This window comes from Phodopus roborovskii, unplaced genomic scaffold (genome assembly GCF_943737965.1).
Source record: "Phodopus roborovskii unplaced genomic scaffold, PHOROB, whole genome shotgun sequence".
Lineage (NCBI taxonomy): Eukaryota > Metazoa > Chordata > Mammalia > Rodentia > Cricetidae > Phodopus > Phodopus roborovskii.
The window spans coordinates 3,688,094-3,703,506 of NW_026126693.1; the positions used below are offsets into that span (position 1 = coordinate 3,688,094).

Consider the following 15,413-nt stretch of genomic DNA (forward strand, 5'->3'; position numbering starts at 1 on the left):
TGACCTCTACATGTGTGCAGTGGCATGCACTCACCCCCTTCCCACGATAATAATTAACTGAATTAAAATTTTCATTTAAAAAGTGTTTGCTAATTCTGTTTCATTAACGTGTCTGTGGATAAGACGGCGACCAGGAGCATGACAAAGCCAAGTTTGTCTAGGTAGAGCATTACATCTTGCTAACAGAAGGTACGGTTAGGTTGGTCAAGTGTCCATCTTTCAGGAGCGACCTCACCAGAGGTATTTCTATGGAATGGGAGAAGCAAGGCTATACACAAGGGAACAGAAACGAGGACAACAGGATCACATGCTGTCCCTTCCCGCCTTGTCTGTCTCTCCCGTAGTGCTTCTGTCCAGTGAATTCCAACCCCCTCACGGACACACAGGTTTCATTTTGTCACGTGTGTGCCTTGCACATTGTCTCTCCTGACCTCCGGATTCGGATTATGTGGTGTGAAGTGGAGCGGGAGTTGAGCGGTGCCGGGATGGAGGTCCGCGGACTCCTTCCAGGGCAGCTTCCGAGGCTGCAATTCCCCTCGCCGCCACTCGGCGGGGCCAGGCCGCTGCGGGGCCTGGTGTCGCGACCCGGAAGTACTTCCCCACCTCCTCCACAGCCGACATGGCGGCTGCCGCAGTGTCCCGGACGCTGTTGCCCGTGGCCCGACGGCGGCTGTGGGGATGTACCCGCAGGCTCCCGGTCCTTGGCGCCGCTGCTCAGGTGAGCCTCGCTCCGGCCCCGCTGCGCTCTGGGGCCTCGGGATCCCGGCTGCCCGGGTGTGAGCGGAGAGTGGGTACCGCCCACTCAGTTAGCTTTGCAGACCGCGGACCAGCGAGGATGTCAGCTGTTCGGCTTCACACAGGCCTCGTCCTCAATTAGCAAAATCTTACCAATGCGTTTATCTCAAAGCTCCCTCGCTCCAAAGGGATATGGGAGTGTGTGTGAGTGTGTGTGTGTGTATGTGTGTGTGTCTGTGTGTGTGTATGTGTGTGTGAGTTGTGTGTCTCTGTGTGTATGTGTGTGTCTGTGTGTGTGTATGTGTGTGTGAGTTGTGTGTCTCTGTGTGTCTGTGTGTTTGTATGTGTGTGACTGGTGTGTGTTTGAGTTGTATGTTTCTGTGTGTGTGTGTGTGTATGTGTGTGTGAGTTGTGTGTCTCTGTGTGTCTGTGTGTTTGTATGTGTGTGACTGGTGTGTGTTTGAGTTGTATGTTTCTGTGTGTGTGTGTGTGTGACTGGTGTGTATAGGTCTGTCTGTGTGTGAGTGTGTGTGTATCTGTATGTGTGTGTATGTGTGTGTCTGTGTGTGTATGTGTGTGACTGGTGTGTGTGTCTCTGTGTGTGTGACTGTGTGGTGTGTCTGTGTGTGTGTGTGGGTGACTGGTGTGTGTGTGTGTATGTGTGTGTCTGTGACTGTGTGTGTGTGTGAGCGGGATTACCAGTATTGTTGTAGCCAGGCTTACCTCAGCTTTTTGAAACAGGATTTAGCAAATGTTTTACTTATTTCAGTATGAAAAGAAAAAGCTGCTGTAAGGGTCTACAGTCAGGCCAGCTGGCCGAAGTGTCTGTCTGGTTTCTGCTCCCATTCCTTTTGTGAGCAATAGCACCCTCTCATTTTGTGTTTTTGTTTCAGTTTCTTTTTTTCTGATAGCGAATAGGAAATGTTTGAAAGAGAGTACTTGAATCTGTTCTGTTTCTCTCTGGAAAGAAGGGCATGTTTTCAGTGGTATTGCTTGCTTGAGAGAGCAGTTGCTTAAGGAACGTTTCCTAAGCTATCTGTAGATCCCACTGGAACCAAAGTTGACAGTTTTTTGTTCAGAACTGAGACCTCATTCTCCATACTCTGTGACACTGAGTGGCCCCCATGTTCGAGTGTACATACACACTTACACCCTTGCCCTGTCTAAGACACCCTTGCCCAGTCTAAGGCACCCTTACCCTGTCAAAGACACCCTTGCCCAGTCTAAGACACCCTTGCCCAGTCTAAGACACCCTTGCCCTGTCTAAGACACCCTTGCCCAGTCTAAGACACCCTTGCCCAGTCTAAGAACCTTTGCCCTGTCTAAGACACCCTTGCCCAGTCTAAGAACGTGTTTTATGGATTGAGTCTGAGGGTGAGTTTTTTGTTTGTTTGTTTGTTTGTTTTTTTGTTTTGATTGACATTGAATACCTGAGTAGTGATGTTTGCTCTCTTCCTCCTGCTGTGCCCAGCAGCCATTGTATTTTGGAGGGAACAGACTAAGAAGTACACAGGCTGCTACACAAGTTGTTCTGAATGTTCCTGAGACACAAGTAACATGTTTGGAAAATGGACTCAGAGTAGCTTCAGAGAACTCTGGGCTCTCCACGTGCACAGTAAGTGACTGCAACCATACTTAATCATATGGTACCTCATTTGGGAGGGAGCAGACTCAACCACAGCTCTTTAGTAGCCTGGTGCTGGAAATTTCAAGTTCCAGGTTATAGGAATGAACTGTCAATTCATTATGGTCAAAGAAAATGTAAGTGGTAAGGTTGGAAAACATTTGCTAGAAAAAGGAATGCGATTACATTCTGTCATCAAAAACTGAATTTCATTTTATTGTTTTTAGTGACACGTGTCTGTGTTTCGGATTGTGCATGTGAGTGCAGGCCCAGGGAGGTCACAAGAGTCTCCTATTACTGTGGAGCTGAATTTATACATGACTGTGAATGGCCTAACTTGGTGTTGGGGACCAAACTCAGGTCCTTTGTAAAAGCAGTGAATGTTACTATCTGGAGTCATCTCTCCAGCTCCCGGGAATTTATCTGACTGCTGACTGTTGTTTGGTCTCATGAAGGTTGGACTGTGGATTGATGCTGGAAGTCGGTATGAAAATGAGAAGAATAATGGGACAGCTCACTTTCTGGAGCATATGGCTTTCAAGGCAAGTAGTGAGCCCTTACTAAAGGCACACTGCATGGAAGGAAGTCAGCATGAAAGATTGTACCTGATGACAAGAGCTACATCAGGAACATGCCCTGTGCCATTTTTATTTTTCCACTATTGTTTCTCAAAGAATTATTGACTTTGAAAGAGGGAGTGCTCTCTTGGCATACAGGGCCACAAAAGCCATCTTTAATGGTTATTTTTTGAAGCCTAATATGTACTTGCATGACTGGCATTTGTCTTTGTCATATATTTATTATCTAATGTGTTTTAGAATAGATGAAGTATAGAAGGAAGGTGTCATAATGGTGTTTTCTCCTTTATTTCAAGGGTACCAAAAAGAGGTCCCAGTTAGACCTTGAACTTGAGATTGAAAATATGGGTGCTCATCTTAACGCCTATACCTCCAGAGAACAGACCGTGTACTATGCCAAAGCTTTCTCTAAAGATTTGCCAAGAGGTATTGTTATCTATACTGCAGAAAATGCAGTTTCTGTGAGGGTTTAGACATCATTTAGCACTGTGGTTGTGATGTGTCTGTTAAAAAAAAAAAAAAAAAAAAAACCTAGAGGGTGTCTGCTCTTGTTTCTCCTCCAAATACAGACTAAAGACTTACACAAAGTGTTCCACCTGATCTCAACATTCTTCCAAAGTCTCACCTATGAAGTGCAGTGTTTTCAATCAATTTTATTCATTGTTTGATATAAAACTGTTGGTCCTGGGCAAGAGTAAACAAGTGTTTGTGTATACAATGATGATTTGTGATTATATTAGCAAAATAGAAAATTTTATTTTGTAAAAATAATTGTTTTGATATGATAGCACAGGCCTTTGCATAGTGTTTTGAGTATGTTAATCACACAAAACGTTTTTTTTCCAGTGGAAGAATTAAAAGCAAAATAGCATTCCAAAGATAATTAATGAAATTTTTAACTTTTATGGTTGCACACTTGTAATCAGTTTCATTAATCTAAAGTTTTAGTTCTTGTAGGGCTTCATCAGTATCACTTGTGGTAATCTTCACAAGTATTCTTTGTGCTGTATGTAGTCAGTGATTGACATGAGTTGCTCTCCACATTATTTTCTGAGCCAGATCTCCTGCAGAACCTGGCTTGCCCAGCTTTGTCTAGACTGCTGGCCAGCAGTTTCGTGGATCTTCCTGTCTCTGCACTGGATTATAGGTGCTCCTAGTTTTTTTAGATGTGGGTCTGAGGGATTGAACTCAGGACCAGATGCTGTGTGGCAAGCATGTTGCTGTTGAGTATCTCCACCACCGCCCAGCTTCCATCTGGTTTTATTGATAATTATTAAAAAGTGTAATAGTAATTTCCTTTTTTTATAGTCATCTCAGTATGAGATTTCTCTCTCAGCCTGTTGTATCCTGTTCTTGGTGTTTGAACTGAAACAAGAAAGAGAAATTTACAATGGAACAAAGCAAATAAAACTTAGGGTTGTAAGTTTATTTTACCATTAATAAAATGTATATTGCTCTACCAGAAGAGTGTCCTTTCTGGAGATGTAATTTTTTTTCCTCCTTTGTAATTTTATTTCGCCTTTGACTCTTCACCAAGTTAAGACTTGAACAGACAATTCTTTCTGTAAGTGGCTCCTGAGGGCATGTTTTGGGTTATAGTGATTTTTTTTTCTTTGTTACATTACAGCCTTATTGCTATGCAAATATTTGTGACCACATGAGCCTACATCTCTTTGTGTGTACCTATTTTCTCTCTTAACAGATCATTTTCTATTTCCTACTTATTTTGGGGGTGGGGGGAGTTGAATCAGGGTTTCTCTGTGTAGCCCTGGCTGTCCTTGAACTCACAGAGATCCACCTGCCTCTGCCTCCCGAGTGCTGAGATTAAAGGCATGTGCCACCACTGCCAGACTATTTCATACTTTTTGTTTGAGCCATGTGCAGTAACACCCAGGTTTCTGTGGATGTCTGACCCTGAATTAGTATTAAGTGATAACATTTAGGATTTACCTCAAGGTCTTCTGTACCACAGAGTTTCTATTTCACATTCATTTTAGTGTGCTTAATTAGGTTAAATAAGTATTCTAATGAATCATATTGAATGATGGTTAGTGTCATGGTTTCTGGTGTTGGTTTAAGAGATTTTGATGCTTGTGTTTCTTCCATTTTAATTTCAATTAGCTGTAGAAATTCTTGCTGACATAATTCAGAACAGCACATTGGGAGAAGCAGAGATTGAGCGTGAACGTGGAGTAATCCTTAGAGAGATGCAGGAAGTTGAAACCAACTTGCAAGAAGTTGTTTTTGATTATCTTCATGCCACGGCTTATCAGAATACTGCACTTGGGCGGACAATTCTGGGGCCAACTGAAAATATCAAGTAGGTATATTTCTCATTTGAAAGTTTTGCACAAAAATTATAACATATACAAACTAAAAATATGTGTTTCAGATAGTCATTTTTCACCCTGATAATTTAAAATTGTGGCTGGCTGTGCTGTAATGATAGTCAAAGAAACTTGGGACTTCAACAAGTAATGTTGGTACATATGTCTTTCTTAATATAAAAGGCAGAATTTTTTGCTACTTGTAGTCTCTATCAGTGACTGCTTAGAAGGCCTTTGAGTTCTATTCATTTCAGACATATTGTATGGGAATCTATGCCTTTTACTTCCTTTTAAAGTTGCCTTACTTTTAGGCATGGTGGCCTAGGAGACATGAAGATTACTGTGAGTTCTAGGTCAGCCTAGCCTACAGAATGAGACCCTGTCTATAAAATAAAATGAAATAAGAAAATCTTATCACTTATTCTGTTCACAGATCTATAAATCGTAAGGACTTAGTGGATTATATAACCACACATTATAAAGGACCAAGAATTGTGCTGGCTGCTGCTGGAGGTTAGTTAAATTTCTCTGAACAAGTTAGACATGGTTGTTGGATCTTCTTGGGACATAAACTGAAAGTGTTTAAGTGTGCGTATTAGGATACTGTGGAATATTGGACCAGACTCCCTGTTTCCTTTTTAGTAGGTTTTATTTATAGAAAAACTTAACCATCCATTCAGTATACACACAGTGGAAATTTCTTAGAAGACAAAGGCTAATGAATGAACTAGGAGAGAGTTAACTTGGAAGACTGCGTTATATAAGTAGAGTCTTGAGATTTTTTTGTTGCGATATAGCTTCCTCCTTGTCAAATCTGGTATGGATATATCCATTCATGTGCTCAGTCATTCACTCAGTAAACCAGCTGGTAATGCAAAGAGGAAGTACATAGGAGCCATGAGAATGTGTAATGTGTTCCAGAGACCAACAAGGATGACCCCAACTGGCAATCTGAGCAACAGTGGAGAGGCTACCTTAAATGCCCTCCCCTGATAATAAGATTGATAACTAACTTATATGCCATCATAGAGCCCTCATCTAGTAGTTGATGTAAACAGAAGCAGACACCCACAGCTAAACACTGAGCCAAACTCCTGGAATCCAGGTGCAGAGAGGGAGGAGTGATAAGAAAAGGGGTCAAGACCAGGCTACAGAAACCCACAGAGACAGCTGACCTGAACAAGGGGGAGCTCATGGACCCCCAGACTGATAGCTAGGAAACCAGCTATCAGACCCTAAATGTGGGTCTCAGAAGGCCTGGGCAGTCTAAGGAACCTCTGACAGTGGAACCAGGATGTATCCCTTGTGCACAAAAGGACTTCAGGAGCACATTCCCCGTAGAGGGATACTCCTTTAACCTAGAGGCAGGAGGGAGGGTCTAGATCCTACTCCAAATGACTTGACAGATTTTGATGATCCCTCCTGGAAGGCATCACCCTCTCTGTGGAGTGAGGTGACGGGGAATGGGATGGGAGGGGGGTCGGGGGACATGGGAGGGAGAGAGGAAGGGAAAGAGAGGGAACTGGGATCCATATGTGTAAAGTAAGAAAAAATTTTATATGTGTGTGTGTGTGTGTGTGTGTGTGTGTGTGTGTATACATACATACATACATACATATTGTAATGTGAACCAAAATATGTTGGTAGTACCAGATGTCCTTAGGGACATGTGATGGAAGTCTCTCAATTTAAGAAAATTCACTTGAGATTCTACTAGATTTCCTGGCAGCTTGAATTTGGGGGGGGGGGGGTACAATCATTTTAATAAACTTACTTTTTTCTCTTTCAATATAAGGGTACATTGAAGTCAGACTAATTTTGTGTGTTTCTGAGCTATATGTGGGTACTGAAGATAGAGGTGAGGTTGGCTACCTGCCCTCAATCATTGTGTTTCTAAAATGGCTGGTATGGACAGGGCTTGGATGCTAGGAACTGCCCTGGTTAGTTGGGGCCTCCTTGCCATAAACAGCATGGATACAAATTTTATTTGGTCCATAGGTTTATTTGGACATTGCTGTAGTTGGAATATCCTAAAGTTAATGGTATGTCCTAGATTGTTAGCATTTTGTCTTGTTGGCTTTTACATTTTTTGTTTTGTTTTTGTTTTTGAAACAGATTTACTATGTGGCCCAAGCTGGCCTTGCATTTAAAGCCATCCTCCTGCCTCAGTCTTCTGAGTGTTGGTATTAGCTAAAGCCACCTTGCCTGATAATTTAGAAATGTTATTGTTTTTTTTTTAAATGCAATAGGCCAGCTTAAACCTTCCTTTTCTGATCTTTTGTCTCAGCTCCCATATAGTCCTTCATCATCAAGAAGTATAGCTATAATACATGTTTTCATCTCCACTTCCTTTAAAACAGCTTATGGGTCCCCTGCCTTTTAGATTGGACTGGTAGAGTAGGAGCTGCACATCTGGCTTGTTTAACCAGGTTCCTAGTTCTGAAGGCAAACAGTTATGGAAGAAATGATCGGGTGTGAGGACCGTGTTTCATGGTTTTCCACTATTCTCTGCCATCCTTGTCCTGCCATAATTTTGTGTTCTTACCCTCTGGATTGATATCCCTATGTGGCAGTCTTAGATTGTCATGTTTTACACCTCTGTTTCTTGTTTTTGTTTATTTCTTGAGACATGGTTTCTCTGTATCCCTGGCTGTTCTGGAACTCTCTCTGTAGACCAGGCTGATTTTGAACTCAGAGATCAGCCTTCCTCTGCCCTCTGAGTGGTGGCATTAAAGATGTGTGACACCACTGGCTGCATCATATACTTATTTGGAAACTGGGTATAAGCTGTGCTTTTAATAGGTTTTCATTTAGAGAAACTTTTTTTTTTTTTTTGGTTTTTCAAGACAGGGTCTCTGTGTAGCTTTGTAGACCAGACTGGCCTCTGCCTCTGCCTCTGCCTCTGCCTCTTGAAGTGCTTGGATTAAAGGTGTGTGCCACCACTGCCTGGCTAGAGAAACCTTTTTATTAAATTTGTTTTTATGTGTGTGTTTTGCTTGCATATGTGCAGGTGTACCACACATATATATAGTGCCTGCAGAGATCAGAAGGAGGCACTGGTTGGATCTCCTGGGTCTGAGTTTTAGCCACATGTAGTAAGCCACATATAGGTATTGGGAACTGACCCTGGGTCCTCTGAAAGAGCAGCCAGTACTCTTAACTTCTGTGCATCTCTCCAGCCCCCATTGAAATAAATTTTTTTTTCAGTTTTTAAAATTTAAATTAGAAACAAGTTTTTTTTTAACATGTCAATCCCAGTTCCTTCTCCCTCCCTCCTCCCGTGCTCACCACCAATCCCCTCTCCCATCCTTTTTCTGCACCATAGGGAGGGTAAGGTCTTCCATGGGAGATCTTCAAAGTCTATTGTATCATTTGGAGCAGGGCCTAGGCCCTCCCCTGTGTGTCTAGGTTGAGAGAGTGTGGAATGGGCTCCCATTTGTACTCTAGGGATAAATACTGACCCACTACCAGAGGCCCCATAGATTTCCCAGGCCCCTAACTGACACCCATGTTCAGGGGGTCTGGGTTGCTCCTATGCTGGTTTCCCAGCTATTAGTCTGGGATCTATGAGCTCCCCCTTGTTGAACTAAATCTTAATGGTAATATTTTTAAAGCCTTTGGACAAGCCTAGATATGTGGCACATACTTAAAATTCCAGCAATCTCTGGAAGCTGAGGCAAGAGAATGACAAGATCAAGGCTAGCCTGGGATGCATAGTCAGGCCTGTTTCAAATCCATAATCATGATGTCTGGAATTTTAAACTGGTGCTTGTGTTCTAGGACTTTACTGTTTGGTTCCATGCTTGTATACGAAGGAAGGTAGAATCTAAGGGATTCCTCTGAGGTTTGGGTGTTGTCAGGAGCACATGGGAAAATAGGAATGTCTTCAAAATTTAGAACTGATTTTAGTTCCAAAGTTAAAACTTTTTCTTCCTTTCTTCCTTCCTTCCTTCCTTTCTTTCTTTCTTTCTTTCTTTCTTTCTTTCTTTCTTTCTTTCTTTCTTTCTTTCTTTTTTTTGTGATGGGTTTCTTTGTGTAGCCCTGGCTGACCTGGACCTCACTTTGTAGACCAGGCTGGCCTCAAACTCACAATGATCCTCCTGCCTTTGCCTCCCAAGTACTGGGATTTCGAGAGTCAAAGTTTTTAAAAATCGAAAATTACAATTTCTTACTCTCTTGAATGGGCTTGGTACTCCTGGAAACCTATATGAAGTTATGATGCCTAGAAAAGTCAGAGACCAATAAAAAAATTCTAGCAGGTTTAAAAAATAAAGAAGTGGGGTTTTTCAAGCTGTCTTCTTAACTTTATTTCTGAATATATTTGTATGTTGATAAATACCAGTTGCTCAGGGAAAGCTTTGCAGCCCAGGCCTTGCAAACCAAGGGAACTGGTCACTTCAAATGGCTTAGTGAATGCAAGTCCTTCCAGTGTGAGGTACTTCACACTATTTCCACGTCAGACTTACTGTAAAGCATCCTACTGGCAGTTGGTTACCTTGAGTTGATTATAATTGCTGTTGGATACTTAAGAAAATACCTTCCTTCAATTCAGGTGTTTGCCATGATGAGCTGCTTGAGCTAGCAAAGTTTCACTTTGGTGACTCTCTCTGCGCACACAAAGGAGAAATTCCAGCTCTGCCTCCCTGCAGATTCACTGGAAGTGAGGTAGGCTGAACTCTTAGTTAGAATTTGGCTTTGGAAGTCTTATAGTATGCTTAAAAATGAGTATGTAGAGGCTGAAGACCTGGCTCAACACTTTGGGACGTGCTTGCTATTTGTAGAGGACCATAGTTGGCTTCCTACCACCCTTACTGTGCAGCCCACAGCCACCTGTGACTCCAGTTCCAGGAAAGCTGACTCCCTGTTGGCCTCTCTGGGCTCCTGCGCACGCACACATGCACGCATGCACACCCACACATGCACGCATGCACACCCACACAGATTAAAAATCTTTTAAAAATAGAGGTATGTATAAAACCTGTGTTTCAGGCTGGAAAATTAGCTCAGAGGGTAAAGGTGCTGGCTGCCAAGAAGCTGGTGTCCTCAGTTCAGTCTTTGGGACTCAAATAGTGGAAAAGAGAACGGACTCCCATGGGTTGTCTTCTGACCTCTACATACTGCCCATGCCCACACACATACACACGGCAAATAAAATGTAAACTTTTTGTTTTGGTTTTTTGAGGCAGGGTTTCTCTGTATTGCTTTGGAGACTGTCCTGAAACTCACTATGTAGACCAGGCTGGCCTTGAACTCACAGAGATCCACCTGCCTCTGCCTCCGGAGTGCTGGGATTAAAGGAGTGCGGCACCAACTTCCGGCCAAATGTAAACTTTTTTAATGTGTTTATTTCTAGTAGGAAAAAGTGTAAACTGAAGCACAGAAAAGAGAAGGATGGCTTATTTTCTTACATTCCTTCCTGTTCTGTAGAAGTGATCCCTTTGTCTTTCCTGAGGAAGCAGGGCTTGCTCGTTTGCTTTTTTGCACAATTCATATTTACATGTGATAGGGTATAAATACAATCTTCAACAAAAAAGATTGAATTTTGACTTTCGTACTGGGTGTGTTCTTGGCTTCATTTCTGCCCAAAGGTATAGTGTGGGGATTGCTATTGGAGCCAGCACTTGCAGAGGATCTGCTTATTAGCTGCAGGGTTCTGCATCAAGTGTGGTTTGCCAAGTCATGACGTTCAGGGTATGTGGAAAGAGTTCTGATGTTGGCAGCTATATGGATTTGTACCATCAGGACTGATTTAAATTTGGATTAAAAAGTCATATTAGTAGACATAAAATACTAGTGAAATAAGACAACTCCTTTTTACCAGGTGGTATTTCAAATGAGATGTTCTGGTGAAAGAAACTATTTTGTAACTCATGAAAATCATTTGAAACACTCCAAGATGACCAAAAAAGAAGGGGCATGCCAAAAAAGGGCTGCGGCCATGTATGGCCAATTCGCTGCACCAACTGTGCTCAGTGCGTGCCCAAGGACAAGGCCATTAAGAAGTTTGTCATTCAGAACATTGTAGAGGCTGCTGCTGTCAGGGACATATCCAAAGCCAGCCCCTTCAACTGTGCTTCCCAGACTCTATGTCAAGCTGCATTACTGTGTGAGCTGTGCTATTCATAGCAAAGTAGTCAGGAATCAATATCGTGAAGCCTGGAAGGACTGAACATCCCCGCCACAATTTAGACCTGCTGGTGCTGTACCACCACCTCCACCAAAGAGGTGGCTTCATGAAGATAGAACAAAAAAAATCACCTTGGAAAAAATAAAAAGGGACTTGTACTTTAAAGAAAGAAAGAGAATCATTTGAACCACCCAGGGTAATGCCACCTGATAGTTAAAAAAATCAAGTGTCATGGTGAACATTTTAACTTTGCAGTTAATACAGACTTGCACACTTTTCTTGGAAATAGACATATTGTAGGGGACTATTTCTACTTAAGTAGTAATCTGTAGCAATCTTTCTTGGGGCCACCAATCAGCTCAGAAATAGACATAGAGACTTATTATTAGTTATGAATGCTTGGTCTTTTATTACGCTTGTGCCACCAGCTCTTACAATTTAATTTAACCTGTTTCTCTTCATCCTACATTTTGCCTTGGGGCTTTTTACCTTTCTTTCATCCTGTATGTCCTATTTTCCTGCTTCCTTCATGTCTGGCTGGTCCCAGGTGTTTCCCTTTATTTTTTGAGCCTCGGTTCCTCCTTCTACTTATTCTCTGCCTACCAGCCCTGCCTATCCCTCTATTTGCCTAGCTATTGGCCATTCAGTTTTTTATTAGGTGCCTTAGGCAGGCAAAGCAACACATCTTCACATTGTTAAACAAATGTAACACATCTTTACATAGTTAAAGTGATATTCTACAAGTTATCTTATTGTTTATTCTTAACCTAGATTCGAGTGAGGGATGACAAGATGCCTTTGGCACATCTAGCAATAGCTGTTGAAGCAGTTGGTTGGGCACATCCAGACACAATCTGTCTCATGGTTGCAAACACACTGATTGGAAACTGGGATCGATCTTTTGGAGGAGGAATGGTAAGTGATTTTTGAAGTAATTTTTCATGATAAAGATTGTCATGTTTTTCTAAAATGTAAATTCCTTGTAAGACTTGAAACGGCAAAAACAAACTGCTTATACCATGACTTTTGACTTAAAATACAAACTCATCTTGGATTGCATCTAAGCCAGGAGGAAAAAAGTCTTGTCATACTGTTTGTTAGTAGTTAAGTTGACAAAATAAAGAATTCGCTTTTGCTGTTAGAATAGTATTATTAGGTACTATAGTAATCATAGTACAATCATCATTTGTCTATGTTAATGTCTTTTTCTTTTTTTAAAAAAATTATTTACTTTTATTTCATGTGCATTGATGTTTTGTCTTCATGTATGTCTGTGTGAGGATGTAGAATCCTCTGGAACTGGAGTTAAGACAGTTGATAGCTGCCATATGGGTGCTGGGAATTGAACCAGGGTTCTTTGGAAGAGCAACCAGTGCTCTTAACTGCTGAGCCTTATCTCTGACCCCAAACTTCCTGGACAACTGTTTTCACTAGTACACACTAAAGAGTATAGAGGCAAAGAAGTCTATAGCTAACTCTGAAACTTCTAAGAAGTTATAAGGGTTTGGCTTGTAGTTCTGTGGTGTGCTTTGCCTCACTTGCCTGAGCCCTAGGTTCAACCATTGACAAAGAGCAACATAAATGAAGAGAAAGAAAGATGTGGTAAAAAGTTGTTAAAGAGGTAGAAGGGACAGGCCTCTTGGTACTATTTTTAGAACTTTTTGAAAAAGTTTAAATTTGAAAATACAGTTGGTAGATTTATCTGAAAGATCCAAAATACATTTTACATGAATATCTTAGATTTCAGTACAGTATCACTTCAGTATACATAATCAGACCTTTACAAGGCTCAGGAACAGCACTATGGTGTCTTATGAATAGGTGCAGCAACTAAACCAGTTGTAAGAAAATCATTGCTTTTCTATTTTATATTGAGCCAGGTAAGTGCAATTCTTCCTTGAAATTGTAGTTATTGTTGAGGTATTGCTGGACAAAATTGGGAACTTGAGCAGAGAACAGTGGTACATGCCTTTAATTCTAGCACTCAAAAGGAAAACACAGGTGATCTCTAAGCTTGGGGTAGCCTGATCTACATAGTGTGCTCTAAGCCAGCCAGGGCTATGTTGTGAGACCTTGTCTCTTAAAAACAAATCCCAAAACTGTTAACCAAGGAGTGTTAGCCCTCACTAACAGTCAAGAGCTCACTTCGTTGTGGGGATTTGAATCCATGTGTTCACTTTACAAACCAAATTGGATTGTTTTCTTTTGCAGAATTTATCTAGCAAGCTGGCCCAGCTCACTTGTCACGGCAGTCTCTGCCACAGCTTCCAATCCTTCAACACATCCTACACAGACACAGGATTGTGGGGACTCTATATGGTTTGTGAAGAAGCCACGGTTGCTGACATGCTGCATGTTGTACAGCAAGAATGGTGAGAGAACAACTTTAGTGGTTTACCTGGATTCTTTAGGCCAGCTTCCCAATGGTGCTGACTTTAGCTTTTACAATAGTGGTTACACTGTTTTTAAGAACAGATACTTCTTTTCAACCTGAAGCTGATTGTATGCTAAAATACTTACAAGTCAACCACAAGTTCAGAAAACAGAAAGCATGAGGGGTGGAGACAGCTTGAGGTAGACCACATGCTTAGCATGCTCAGAACTGCTCTGAACCCAGTACTTCACCCCAAAAAAAGTTACTTGGCCTGGAAAGGCAAGTTAGGAAAGTGAATGCAAACTTAGCATCACCAAAAAGCAGAGGCTCTCAACCTTCCTAACTTTGTGACCCTTTAGTATAATTCCTCATGTTGTGCTGACCTCACCATATAGTTTTTTCACTGCTACTTCCTAACTGTAAATATCTGTTATGCAAGCCATGAGTTGAGAACCACTGATCAAAAGGATTAGTCAGTAGGCCAAAAATCTGAAGTGCTTCCTAGAATGTTTCCTTCATTATTAAGGGCCTCAAGTCTAAATTTAGTTAATTGGGATGTATTAGGTTCTGGGCTATTAGACTCAGCTGATTGTCATGAGAAACTGAGGGGTGACAATTTTCTCACATCTTACACATCTAACCTCACAGAGGGGGGTCTGTGAGGTCATTCTGTTTTTACTTATTACTGTGTCTGCTAATTAGCAATTAGATAGAACTTATGAGATGTTAATGGTACTTGGGAAAATATTAGTATTTTAGTTTTAGGAATAGTAATTTCAGCTTTTTAGTGAATTGAAATATAATTGTATGTTGTGGTATAATGTATGGGATACACCATCTTGTTCTTTAGATTTGATAACATTTCCCAAGTAGTTATGGCTATTCCTAAATGTGTTTTAGGATGCGACTCTGTACAAATGTTACTGAGAGTGAAGTAGCACGAGCAAAAAATCTTCTGAAAACAAACATGTTGCTGCAGCTGGATGGTAAGCCTTAGGAGACAGGCTAGGAAGGGCTTGGTGGGCAGGCTCTGTTTGGATTTTGTCTTCATGGTTGATGTCTATCTGGATACTTAAGATTTCCTTCTCTAAACAGGCTCAACCCCGATTTGTGAAGATATTGGCAGGCAGATGCTATGCTATAATAGGAGAATTCCCATCCCTGAGCTTGAAGCAAGAATTGATGTAAGTAATCCGTATGTTTTGGGTAAAAAGGTCAGTTACAAAGGCTGAGGGTCTCTAACTCTTAATTTTAGAAAAGGCACATATATAGAATCTGTCTTCACTACAAAAAGTCCTGATGATATTATCCCTGTCTCAGGCTGTGAATGCTGAGATGGTTCGAGAAGTATGTACCAAATACATTTATGACAAAAGCCCAGCTATTGCTGCATTAGGTAAGCCTGGCTCCTCTCCTTGTACACACAATTGGCTAAGGACTTGGAACTCTGTTCTCACTGTCTGCTTTTGAATCCATAGGTCCTATTGAGCGGTTACCAGATTTTAACCAGATTTGTAGTAACATGCGCTGGATTCGTGACTAACTTTTGTGATCAAATATTCTGCACATGATCTTGAAGTTTTAAAAAGCTGTCAGTCTTCAAATGAAAAAAATAAAAATGTATTTGGAACTTTTGCATCTGTTATAT

At 41.5% G+C, this 15,413-nt stretch overlaps 1 protein-coding gene across 1 annotated transcript; it reads left to right on the forward strand.

The window, feature by feature from the left end:
* Window positions 1–619: 619 nt before the first annotated feature.
* Pmpcb (peptidase, mitochondrial processing subunit beta) lies at window positions 620–15,368 on the forward strand. Its single transcript, XM_051174836.1, has 13 exons — window positions 620–718; window positions 2,210–2,350; window positions 2,815–2,901; window positions 3,234–3,363; window positions 5,059–5,257; window positions 5,698–5,777; window positions 9,817–9,929; window positions 12,163–12,306; window positions 13,603–13,763; window positions 14,666–14,751; window positions 14,861–14,949; window positions 15,086–15,161; window positions 15,244–15,368. The coding sequence occupies exons 1-13, from the start codon at window positions 620–622 to the stop codon at window positions 15,306–15,308; spliced, it is 1,470 nt and encodes a 489-aa protein (XP_051030793.1). The 3' UTR covers window positions 15,309–15,368.
* The last annotated feature ends 45 nt before the right edge of the window (window positions 15,369–15,413 follow it).

Excerpts from the sequence above, each read along its gene's own strand:
- Pmpcb (XM_051174836.1), top strand. The coding sequence starts at position 620 with ATGGCGGCTGCCGCAGTGTCCCGGACGCTGTTGCCCGTGGCCCGACGG. Across the intron at positions 5,778-9,816 it reads TGTGCTGGCTGCTGCTGGAG|GTGTTTGCCATGATGAGCTG; the intron begins GTTAGTTAAATT and ends CCTTCAATTCAG. Across the intron at positions 14,752-14,860 it reads CATGTTGCTGCAGCTGGATG|GCTCAACCCCGATTTGTGAA; the intron begins GTAAGCCTTAGG and ends TTCTCTAAACAG.